The 12,327-nt window shown below is 41.0% G+C and overlaps 1 protein-coding gene across 1 annotated transcript; it reads right to left on the bottom strand.

Annotated features, from left to right (window-relative positions):
* Positions 1-6,264: 6,264 nt before the first annotated feature.
* LOC138238096 (serine protease 27-like) lies at positions 6,265-11,204 on the bottom strand. Its single transcript, XM_069187977.1, has 4 exons — positions 10,231-11,204; positions 9,366-9,637; positions 7,929-8,077; positions 6,265-6,925 (listed from the first exon to the last, which is right to left on the bottom strand). The coding sequence occupies exons 1-4, from the start codon at positions 10,452-10,454 to the stop codon at positions 6,767-6,769; spliced, it is 804 nt and encodes a 267-aa protein (XP_069044078.1). The 5' UTR covers positions 10,455-11,204; the 3' UTR covers positions 6,265-6,766.
* Between the last annotated feature and the right edge of the window lie 1,123 nt (positions 11,205-12,327).

Below are 12,327 nucleotides of genomic sequence, written 5' to 3'. Positions count from 1 at the left end.
TGTGGACATCCTGAGAGATCAGCATGAGTAAGACTTCCAATGTCCATGTGCATTTGTCAATAAACTCCTCTACTCTCTAGTCTCTAGCAGGCAGTTGAGATCTGGGTATACAGTAATTCTGTTCCAGGAAGGAGAGCTCTGTCTCACCTAGCAGTCTGTGTGGGTCCTAATGCCCTAATGTGGTGACACTATACTTTAAAAACTATACTGTCTAATCCCGTCCTGTGGATGAGAAATAAAACCGAGGTCCTGACTCTTCATGGTCATTAAAAGTCGCAGGGTGTTTTTCGAAAAGAGTAGGGGTGTTACCCAGGTGTCCTGGCCAAATTTCCCCCTGGTCTTTACCTATCATGGCCTCCTAATAATCCCCATCTCTGAACTGGCTTCATAACTCTGCTCTCCTTCCCACTGAGAGCTGCTGTGTGTGAGCAGACTGGAGCATCATCTAGATGGTGGGACATACTGGTGGTGGTAGTGGGGTTCCCAGTTCCCCATGTACCTCTTTACATTACAACATTATTGTAAATGCCTCTGTGTAGAGTGTCCAGAAAAATAAATTAATAATTATTTATTATTACAGTTCATGAGGAATCTGAAGTAGGAGTGGACCAGGACTTTTCCTCAGTGTATTGTGTGAGGAGATGGATGGTTTTTATAAGTGTTCTCACAAGAGTACTCTTAAGAAGACACAAGAAGAGAGACACAAGACTATGCAGTAGAGCAGGGCTCATCTTCGCTGGCTTCCCTAGGTCACTAGTGTCCACGAGGCTGACAAGATGCCTTCATAGTCACATGTCTGACACTGAGGAGGAAATTATGCCTGTAGAGCGATGGCAGTTGCCTGTTAGGGTACAAATATCAACAGTCACTCAGAGATTGGATTACACTAAATTAGACTAGCCAGGTGAGCCTGGCCAGACAATCTAATTACATTAACACAAACAGGAATTATTATGCAAGCTGGGGAACTGGGGAAGCCAGGGAAGGAGAATAATCATGTCTCCCACAGGACTACATGTACGTTTTTTTGGAATGGTGCGTGAGAGAGAAAGAGTGCAGAAAAACGGCACACCTTTTTCAGAAGCTGAGGCCGCTCCTCAGATGGTAGAATGTGTTTTGAAAGTGTGAAAAGGGAGCTACGTCTCGTATCTTTGCAGTTTCCTGTTTATTTCAGATCAGGCAGACAAGCCAGCCTGGAGACCAGATGCAGATAAACGGCTCCGAACCAAAGAAGGAACATCAAGATACGCCAGCCGTATCGGCAAGCAGATCACCATGTCGGCAGATCAGCAGATCTCTCTCTCAGCAGATCACCAGCTCTGTGCAGAGAGGGGTCAGGGTTCTGGTGCACAGCAAGAAACACACACTCTGGGCAGCTCACACTTTTCCTCAAACACACACACACTTCTGCAACTATTATTTTAATACAAATACACAGGGAGAGTAGATTGACTGTAACTGTAGACCCACATGGACCATTAAACTTTTAATTTGTGAATTTCTGTTACCAACTAGTATTTTTGCTACAGATGTGCATCATCATGAACATTATACTGCACAGTGATTGTGGCCCTTAATGTGATAAGACTGTTCTACTACATTATTAATATTGTACTACATTAATATTGTACTTTTCCATTATTTTGTTGAAGTTTGTATTATATTAAGATCACATTATCTATTTATACAGATGCAGCCATTCAAAATGCGCGGTAAAAACCGCGGTACAGTAACCTACCCGCAGGGCACCGGAGGGCACCGCGGTAAGTGATCGGCTGGCCAAAATGACCGACAGGGGCACTCGTGGTGCATTGGTTGGTAGTGAAAAGATTTAATCATTTAATCTCTTTACTGTGCACATTTTAATCCGCTTAGTTTTGAATATTTATATGGAATTTTACCACTAAAGGGAAATTTTAGTAGCTGAGCATAAAAAGAAGAGGAGCATAACGCATCTGAAGGTCATAAACGATATTAATTTAGGAACATAAACATTACTGTATGTACATAAACTTTACTGTGTATGGCTGGTCTTGATAGTTTAAAGAAAAAATACACACCAGTCTTCCATTTCTCCCTAAACATTTAAAGCATGAAAGTTTTATGAAACGGTACCCAAATATGTGATTGCTGTATAGAATGATTTTTAATTTTTAAAAATTATTTAACACGAAAATTAAGCTGTTTACATCTTCTGCCTGAGAACAGTCACCCATTGCTACCCAACGCAGAAACACAGCCACTAACTAGCAAAGAGAGGACATTAGCTAGCCAATATGATAAAGAAATAAATGATTATTTTGTTTATTTCTTTTGCACATTTATTTGAACATTTCCATCGATTGTACAAGCACTTGGAAACTGTCCAATCCCTAGTTCATCAGGCATTTTACCGGTCTGGCGCCGGTCTGTGTGTTCTAGGATATAATGCCAGCGAATTCTTGTTTTTATGTCCACTATAACAGACAATCTCCTTTGCTTTTAACGGAGCGTTTAATAATTTCCTAAAATGAAAATGATTTACTTTATTTCCCTCACGGGATCAATAAAAGTATCTATCATCTGTCTAAACTATGGGACAGAATTCTGGGGTCTCCCCATACCAGAGATTATGGTAAGTTTAAGAAGTAAAAACCATACAGCGTACACAGATTTCGTTATCTTTGTCTTATGCATAATAATGTTCACCGCTCTGTCTAGCAAATTAATAATAAACTTTATTTTATATTGCGTTTTAAACGAATAAGTAATTAGATTGCTCATAAACCTAATCACTTGCTTTTTCTTTTTATTTAGGCTCAGATTTCAACTATAGATCGTATTATTAATAACCATAATAACAACCAACCAACAAAAACAACCATATAAACATAATACCAACCAAAAACATAGATAACGACCACAATACAAAATCAAATATATCAAACCATTATACTCTCGCAAATTCCTCCAATTATCATAATCCCGCCCCTTATGCAAAACCAAACCCTCCTCCCATCCCAGTTTATCCTCTTTCTCATCCTCAAAATCCACCTCAATTTTCAACATAAAGCATTACTGCTTACTGGGTTTTTGAGGGGGGGGGGGGGGGGGGGGTGTCTTTCGCTGGAAATCTCGCCTGCTTCTACTTTACGAGTACAACCCCCTCTCTGCAGGAGTGCTGGCTGTGACGAATTAAACCGGTTTCACAGGTATTTTCAAAGTAGGAAGTACAGTGTTAACTGGTAGCTTGGCTCCTCAATGAAATTGCTTTAACATGCTAATGCGTTGGTGTAACAGTCCGGGAGTGGCAAGCTTCCAATGTCAACTCGACTCGATTGGAAGACAATGAACGTATTTTAGCCCTAAATGAATTAATAGCAAACATGGTTTACATAAAATACATTTTTCCAAGAAAGTTTATAATAATACGATCTATAGTTGAAATCTGAGCCTAAATATAAAGGAAAAGCATTTTCAGAGAGCAATCACGCTGTGTTTATGTAGAAAAAGCGATTAGGTTTATGAGCAATCTAATTACCTATTCACTTAAAACGCTATATAAAATAAAGTTTATTTAGAGATGAATGATCAGTGTCGCAGTTTAAATAATTTTTGTAGGAGGGCTTGGACAGATTCCAAGTGCATTTTTGCAATTTACATTGTATTGTCCAATGTGCTGTTGTAATACAGTTTAGAATACAGTTAGTCTAAGCTTTATCAGCTTTATTTATGGGTTGCAATTTAGAAAAAGTCAAAAACCACACTCAAAATGCAATTTAGAGCTTTCTGGCAAGAGGAGACACCCAAATTATAATGTAACATGCCACTGTTTGTGCATGAACAAAGTTATACTGCAATTTTCCTTAGATACGCGATTAAAAAAAATAAATTTTTTGAATCTCCGGCAGAACACACTCCATAAGAATCAGCGCTTTTATACAGTATATCGCCTTTAAACACATATATTTAAACATGCATTTACGATTTAAATCAAAACGCGATTCAAATCAATATACATGTTTATTTTGTAACGCATAGGTGACTATTCATTGTTATTAAAAAGACTTAAATTCGATCATGTTGTGATATTTAGAAATATAAATTTGTTTGGTGCGAGTGAGGTTTTATTTAATCTCTGACCAAGGGAAACGTTTCATTTTTTCAAAGAAATGTTTGTAGAGATCCAGGTTCAGAACACACAGCTTCATTAGCGACGACATATGCAGGACAACTAGAGAAGACGTTTTACAGAGGATGGATTTTTAGAAACATCCCATCAGTGACATCACTGAAGTCAACTCCTAGGTACTGTAACTGTCGTTTGGATAATTTCACAAGAATCAGACAAAGGTTTAAGCATCGCTTGTTCTAGATAAAACTGCAAAAAAAAAAACAACAACCCATAATGTACTTCTTTGCAGCTCTGTTTGCCCAAATCATATATTCACAAAATGTTCCAAATTAATATAGTTTATGGCCTTCACACGCGTTGCAGTATGCTCCTATTCTTTTTATGCTCAGCTACTAAGATTTCCCTTCAGTGGTAAAATTAGATATTAAGATTCAATACTTAAACAGGCACAGTTAAGACATTAAATATACATATACATACTGTATACAGTACAGTTTTCATACGGTAATATGTTTATGTTCCTAAATCAATCTCTTTTATGAGCATGTGAAAGGCATGGTGAATCGATTCTCAAAAATTACTGTACTTTGCATGATTGGAAACAAATGCGTGATTGCGAAATGCTGTGGTGTTACTTTTACAAAGATGGTCAATGAAAAAAAGAATGTTGACCAGGGCAATACTTTAAGTTTACACTTACAGCTTGTCCAAGGTCATTCATTATTAATACTATTAGTAATATCTTCGTTAAAGACTTTGATGGCCACAGCTCAAACATGAGAGGTTGAGCTTTATTAGCTCCACCTTGCCGAAATTCCGGATACTATTATTTTGCTTGTTGTATTATAGGAGAACTTACGGTAACTAGCGGTATTTACCAGTAACTCGCGGTATTTACTGGTAACTTGCGGTAGACTGCGTACAGCGTACCGGAAAATAATGCGGTATCGCCCGCGCATTTTGAATGGCTGCATCTGTACTGTTAGGACAATAGCTTCCTTTCTAAATAGAATCCTTTCTTAACGAGCACCCTACAGGAGATCCAGTGAGATAGAGGAGATACCAGAATATGTGTCATAAACACACAACAAAACAGGAGACACAGTGAGAGAGAGGAGATCACAGAAAATCCTTCAGTATTAAACACACACAACAGGACAGGTAACAGTGAGAGAGAGGCAGTAGTGAGGATGTCATAGAACTGCCCTTAACCCCATTGCTGCCTTGACTCTACACCAAGAATAAAGTTAGAAGAGAAACTTTGACACATCATTCACTACACCTGAGCTTATCAGTGCTCTTTGATGAGAGATTACAGTTCTAAGTTTTGATTACAGTTTTGATGTCCCAGATTACAGGGTGAATAAATACACTTACAGTAAGTAAAAAAAACAACTTTTGGAGCAATTTAACCAAAGGCCTGCCTTAAAAGAGCTTCGGATAGGAAAGAAGATTTTCAGATGGATGGACCAAAAATAAACACATACTGTACAACAAAGGAGTGTCCAGGAAACGACTAGAAAGTGTACACTTTAAAATCCTCATGCTCACCTATAAGGCTCTGCATGGCTTGGCACCTCAGTACCTGTCTGAACTATAATCGCCCTACTCCCCACCTCACAACCTTCGCTCTTCTAATTCTGCTCTCCTTACTGTCCCCCCAAGCCCGTCTACATTGTATGGGTGACAGGGCCTTCTCCTGTTATGCCCCCCAAGCTCTGGAACTCTCTCCCCAAGGATATCAGAGAGTCACCATCTCTAAACTCCTTCAAATCCAGACTCAAAACCCTTCTTCAGAAAAGCCTTTACTTAACTGGTTCCACTCTTCACTCCTCTGCTTTTCTTAGTACCACCATCCACGGTCTCCTCTGTATATTGTAATTGTGTTTTGTCTTGTGTATTCTTTTTATTTATTGTTCTTGTCATCCTGTAAAGCGCTTTGAGAAGCCACTTTTAAAGGCGCTATATAAAATAAAGTTTATTATTATTATTACATGGATGCTGAGACATATGAACCAAAATATTGATGCACGCAGACATTCAGACTGACACATGAGGGCGCTACCACGCTGCAGTGCGGTTGGGTGGGGCTACAGCGTTTTGTCAATTTTCTATACAGCGATGGAGAGAGAACAGCCCCAGACCAGGAGTTTCAGTGCTTGCAATTTTATTGAGCTCAATGGTCAACTGAATAAGAGTACAACTGATCTCTCACAGCAGCAGGCAAAAGCACGTCTTGCTAGCGATTTCATCTGTTGTGGCTACAAATATTACTTATTTCTTGATGTACTGTATCACAATGCTTATGACACAGAACTGACTCCCTAATTTCAAATCCATTTTTTTCAACAAAATACTCAAAGTGGATGGCCATTCCCAGCTGTTTTGTCCTGAAATGACAAGATCTAACATTTATTGTTTAATCCATAATTCATAGCTATGGTACACACTTAAAAAAGGGCTGTAAGACTTCTGTCTCTGACTCACTGTTTTATCTTTATTGTATCTCCCAGTCTTATCTTTTGGCATATTCTCACATGCAATTATCTTGTGCAGACGGGCAGTCTAATCAGACGGAATCAGATTCTGCAGTTGCAGCAGCAGCAGCCAGTTACACCAGAAGGCGCTCTCCCCTGGATCCCGTAGAACTCCTCAGACTCCACTGTGTTTCTTTATCCAATCCGTGAAGTTGCTGACCCGGGTGTAGACTCCTGGGGAGTTGAGGCTACCACAACGTCTTCCAAAGCTCACAATCCCAGCCTGGATCCAGCAGTTCCCCTTTCGACACACCAGAGGTCCCCCAGAATCACCCTGGAGTGAAATGAGGAATGATGATGGAATAGTTTCACACGGTGACAATACAGGGCTGTGCTTAGTGTAAATATTTGCAAATCAAAGTGGTGCAACTCCATCATGACGTGAGTAATTTTGCACATAACTGTCTGTTGCTCAACGGTAATGACATGCTCACAGTATGCATTTTCCGCAAATCTTTCAAGGCTCATTTTGGAAGAACGTAATAATAATAATAATAATAATAATAATAATAATATCCTTACACTTATATAACTCTTTTCTGGATGCTCAGAGCTCTTTACAGGTAATGGGGATCCCCTCCACCCCCGCCAGTGTGAATCCCCACCTGGATGAAGCTCCAGTCTGCTCACACACAGCAGCTCCCAGAGGGGAGGAGAGCAGAGTGATGAAGCCAGTTCAAAGATAGAGGTTATTAGGAGGCCATGATGGGTAAAGACCAGGGGGAAATTTGACCAGGACACCGGGGTGACACCCCTACTCTTTTCGAGAGATGCCCTGGGATTTTTAATGACCATAGAGAGTCAGGGCCTCAGTTTTATGTCTCATCCGAAGGACGGCGCCTTTTTTACAGTTGAGTGTCCCCATAACTATACTGGGGCATCAGGACCCCCTCAGACCGCAGGGTGAGCAACCCCTACTGGCCCCACTAACACCTCTTCCAGCAGCAGCCTCAGCTTTCCCAGGAGTCTCCCATCCAGGTACTGACCAGGCTCACACTGCTGAGCTCCAGTGGGGCTGCCAGTGCTGAGTTGCAGGGTGATATTGCTCCTGGAGAAACTGCTGGTTATAAACTAACTTACTAAAATCGAATTGGATGATTAGTGGCAGTAGATCACACACAGATTGCTGTTTTATAGAGGTAAAAGCGTGATCACTTTTGATTTGTAAAGTTATCATTCTGAAGTGCTTTTCCAAATGTATCCACCATGTATGAGTTGTCTTGAATTTTTGCACCAACTGGTCTAGTTTCTGTCTACACTGCGGATGGTGAACTCACCAGGCAGGTGTCCTTCTGTCCATCTTCAACCCCAGCGCACATCATGTCTTCCCTGATAGTAGCCTTGCTGTTGTACATGGACTGACAGCGCCTGTTGTCTACGATGGGCAGTTGGACTTCCTGCAGAGTGCGAGGGTGTGCCACTGGTACTGCAGTGACAAAAAGATAGTGACTATTTTCTACAAAGCCAAAGACAAGTAGAATGACATGCATTGTTCATTACACTTTATTTCCAACACCTTCCCAGGTATAAAGCATTAGTTTTCTTAATTTATTTAAAAAAAACCTCATGACTGCTTGTCCTCATGTTCAGACACCAGGCACAACCATCTCACCTATGAGCATGCCACAATAAATACCAAAATAAATATTATTAGCAGCACAGATTGTGAGCTTTCCTGTTAATATAGTTGGCTATCCCTGCTAAAAATAATAATAATAATAATAATAATAATTGCTTACACTTATATAGCGCTTTTCTGGACACTCCACTCAAAGCGCTTTACAGGTAATGGGGACTCCCCTCCACCACCACCAATGTGTAGCATCCACCTGGATGATGCGACGGCAGCCATAGTGCGCCAGAACGCTCACCACACATCAGCTATCAGTGGGGAGGAGAGCAGAGTAATGTAGCCAATTCATAGAGGGGGAGTATTAGGAGGCCATGATTGGTAAGGGCCAATTTGAAATTTGACCAGGACACCAGGGTTACACCCCTACTCTTTTCGAGAAGCGCCCTGGGATTTTTAATGACCACAGAGAGTCAGGACCTCGGTTTTACGTCTCATCCGAAGGACAGCGCCTGTTTACAGTATAGTGTCCCCATCACTATACTGGGGCATTAGGACCCACATGGACCACAGGGTGAGCGCCCCCTGCTGGCCCCACTAACACCTCTTCCAGCAGCAACCTTAGTTTTTCCCAGGAGGTCTCCCATCCATGTACTGACCAGGCTCACACCTGCTTAGCTTCAGTGGGATGCCAGTTGTGAGTTGCAGGGTGATATGGCTGCAATAAGGCAGCAATCAAACCAAGAGAATTGTTTTTTTTTTCTACACCAAAGCACTTTCATTGAGTAGCGTGTTATAGTGGGATTAGACAGTCATACACAGTTTCTATTGTTTTTTAACTTAGTTTCTTCATGGCTTATTAGTCTATTGCACGTGCCACTCTCATTACACATGCCATTAAAAATCCCTTTGCATGCCAATGACACGTGTGCCATGTCAGCTGACTGCTAATCTAGAATATGATACACCATGATGTTGTTGAAGCTGATACGCTCCCTTCTTTCAAGTAAATGACTGGGTGAGATGTCTGAATGAGCTCACAGCAACCAGACAAGAGAGATGTGCAGAATGACCGGCTGTGGGCTGCAGTCTTAGTTCCTGAGTCCTAACGAGAAACACAGGAGTCCTGATCATCATTTCTTACCATTCTCTTTAGTCCACCCCCACCCAGTGACCCAGCACTCTGTGTCCTCTGTGAAGACATCGTTGGGCTTGGCGAGCTGGACAGGATTGATGTAACAAGAGAGGGACACCTCACTGTCCAGCTGCACCAGGGCGATGTCAAAGCCGTCTGCTGCTTTCTCGTACTGCTCGTGGAGGACGACCTTCTTAATGCTTTTCTTGACCTCGTGACTGGAGGGTTGGTCTAGCTTGTACGCCCCCAGCCTCACGAAGGAATGCTCGAGCAAGAAGGAGCTGAAAGAGACAGTGTTATTATAATAATAATAATAATAATAATAATAATAATAATATCAATGTTCAATTTATACATTGGTACTGTATTAAATATTATAATTAATAAATATACAAGAATAATAAATATTATTCTGTGTACTTGGTCGCGGGATCAGGTAATTAGTATCCAGAGTAAATATTAACAATTGCAATGCCAATAATACTGCTTGGAGACACATTTTGACCAAAGAACTGTTTGGCTCTGTCATTTCAGGGACACGTTGAGACGGGACAAGAGTTTTAATGCTTGATTTTAATTCAGACCAATGATCAAAACCAGATTAAACTGATATAGCTGCCTCTTTTCTTACACTGTGCTCTGATTGTTTTCTATACAGAAGGATTCATTTGGGAGAATCGCAGAAAAATGGCTAAATTGAACAAGTAATTAGTGGAGTGGACTGTTCTAATCAGATAGGACCCTGTCTGAGCACACCTGAACAGGCTGAGAACTTAATCGGTTTTGAACAATGAGTAGGAAAAGAATGAAAGGTGTTTTTACAGCAGTTCCCAGAGACGTGGCAAGGCAGACAGGGATTTCAGGACACACTCACAGTTTGAAGCAGTGCACTGCAGTGAGAACCCACTGCTCACTGATCAGGGATCCACCACAGAATGTGGCATTGTTGTGGTTCACCTGGATCTGGATATAGACCTGCCAGGGCCACTCTCCCTCCTCTGCATCCTGACCACCCATGATAGAGCTCCTGGACAGAGGAGAGCTGGACACTGGAGAGACACAGAGGAGTTCATACAGAACAGGCTTGAGATGAGTCATCCAGGACCACTGTCCCTCCTTCACACCCTGACTGACCACTATAGAACCCCTGGACAGAGAAGTGCTCAATTAATCTCATCAACCTCTCATCATCCTGACAAAATCTAGCAAACTATCTTAAGATACATGGGGGCAGCTCTTATTGTACACTTTACTGTTTTCTAACCATGACTTCCCCATTCTTTACTACAATTTACTGTGCTTTTACCATGAGCTCAGACCTCCTTTTTCACTCTTTGATCTCCTTTACTCCAACGAATCAGAATAACTTCAGGTGGGAATCGGAAAAGGAGTGGTGTCTCTCATCCAGCTCTGACCTACTGAAGCTACAAGATGATGAGACAAGATCAGTACAGCTGTGGCTCTGAAACTCTTAATCGGCTTCGTTTCTTTGCATCATCTTCATGTGACTAAGAGCGCCACTAGTTTAACATATGTAGATGTGTTGGCACACTTCCTCTCAGCTCTGTGATTTAAGTTTTGTTATGATTAAGTTTCGGTTTGATCAAGAATGCAACAGTCGAAAGATTTTTTGTCTGTGATTTCTCACAGTGCACTCAGCCTAAATCTGAGGGAAAACGAAGAACAGTTGTCATGGAATTTTATCGAAGAAGAGCCAGGAGAGGTATTCTCATTCACTCAGTAAGGTCTTTATTCATATTGCAATATGGGAAAAAGCCATCACCCGTCTGTGCAGAGAAGTGAAAGCTGATTCAAAAGCAAGCAGGGAGAGCCCTGGTTTTATATCTTTTTTAAAGCTGATGCAACACTTCAAGGACAGGCAGTATTTTTCCATTCCTTATAGGTTTCTGCTTTAAGCAAAGAAGAGCATTTATTCAAATAGTTTCTCTTACTCCCTTCTTCAAGCAGCAGAGATAGACATTATTAAAACATCCCGTGCCCTTGACTTGCTGGGTGCTGTCACACTTTGTTCTAAGTATTCGGCTGCTTCTGCAGCACAGCTCTGTCCGTAAACAACATTTTTAGGATAAAACACCTTTTCTCAGTAACTTTCCATTCCATTCCCTCCTTTTTATCCTTAAATATGTTCGCACCTCAGAGTCCTCATAGGGTTCACCTGGTGGGTCCCAGGGCTCCTCGGAGTCTCTTCTGAGCAGTGCATATTGATGCGTACACATTTTCATTACCATAGATCGAAACATTGGAATAATATAAGTCATACAACAGCACATATCTATGATAGTCTGTTGAATTCTCCAATATTCCTCTAAAATAAAGCCCTTATCTGTTTTTTTTTATCCCAATGTTCATACACTTTTCTACATTCCTGTTCAGACTAAATTGCATATTTCTATTTAAGTTTCACTTTGCATTAATCTAATTTCTATTTTTTTTTTCCCTGACACCCAGTCAGACACCAGAGTAAAAAGGCTTTGGATCCGGACTGCTTTCTAATTTCGGTGGAGACCATTTCTTTTTAGTACGCATGGCCATGACTTTAGCTGCAGCTTGCTGTTCTTTAGTTTCAAGACTAGCCTTTTTTGAAGCTTCCCATCATTTCTGTGATTCCTCTTTCCCTGACGTAAGTTGTCCAATTCACTTTCTTGCCTTTCTTCTCCTTCTCTTCTAACTTTCCCCTGTCCATTCTAACCACTTACAAAGATCCTTCATAGTTATGGGCCCCTAATTATCATATATAAATCATGTGCTAGTTCCCTTACACCTATTACCCTAGCTTCACAGTTCATGAACATAAAAATATTTTCTTCTGCCGGGACTCTAACCCAGACTATAATCTTTTATTTTCCTTCCTTACTGATGTCAGACAGCTGCCAATTCTCCAGACGCGTCTCTGGAAGGATAAACAGATTATCCCCCGAGGTTCGTCCAATTCACTAAAATTGTCCAGGCC

The sequence above is a fragment of the Lepisosteus oculatus genome, chromosome 4 (genome assembly GCF_040954835.1).
Source record: "Lepisosteus oculatus isolate fLepOcu1 chromosome 4, fLepOcu1.hap2, whole genome shotgun sequence".
Taxonomy (NCBI): Eukaryota; Metazoa; Chordata; class Actinopteri; order Semionotiformes; family Lepisosteidae; genus Lepisosteus; species Lepisosteus oculatus.
Note: the sequence above shows the minus strand (reverse complement) of the source record. Positions and strands in the feature narration are given on the sequence as shown.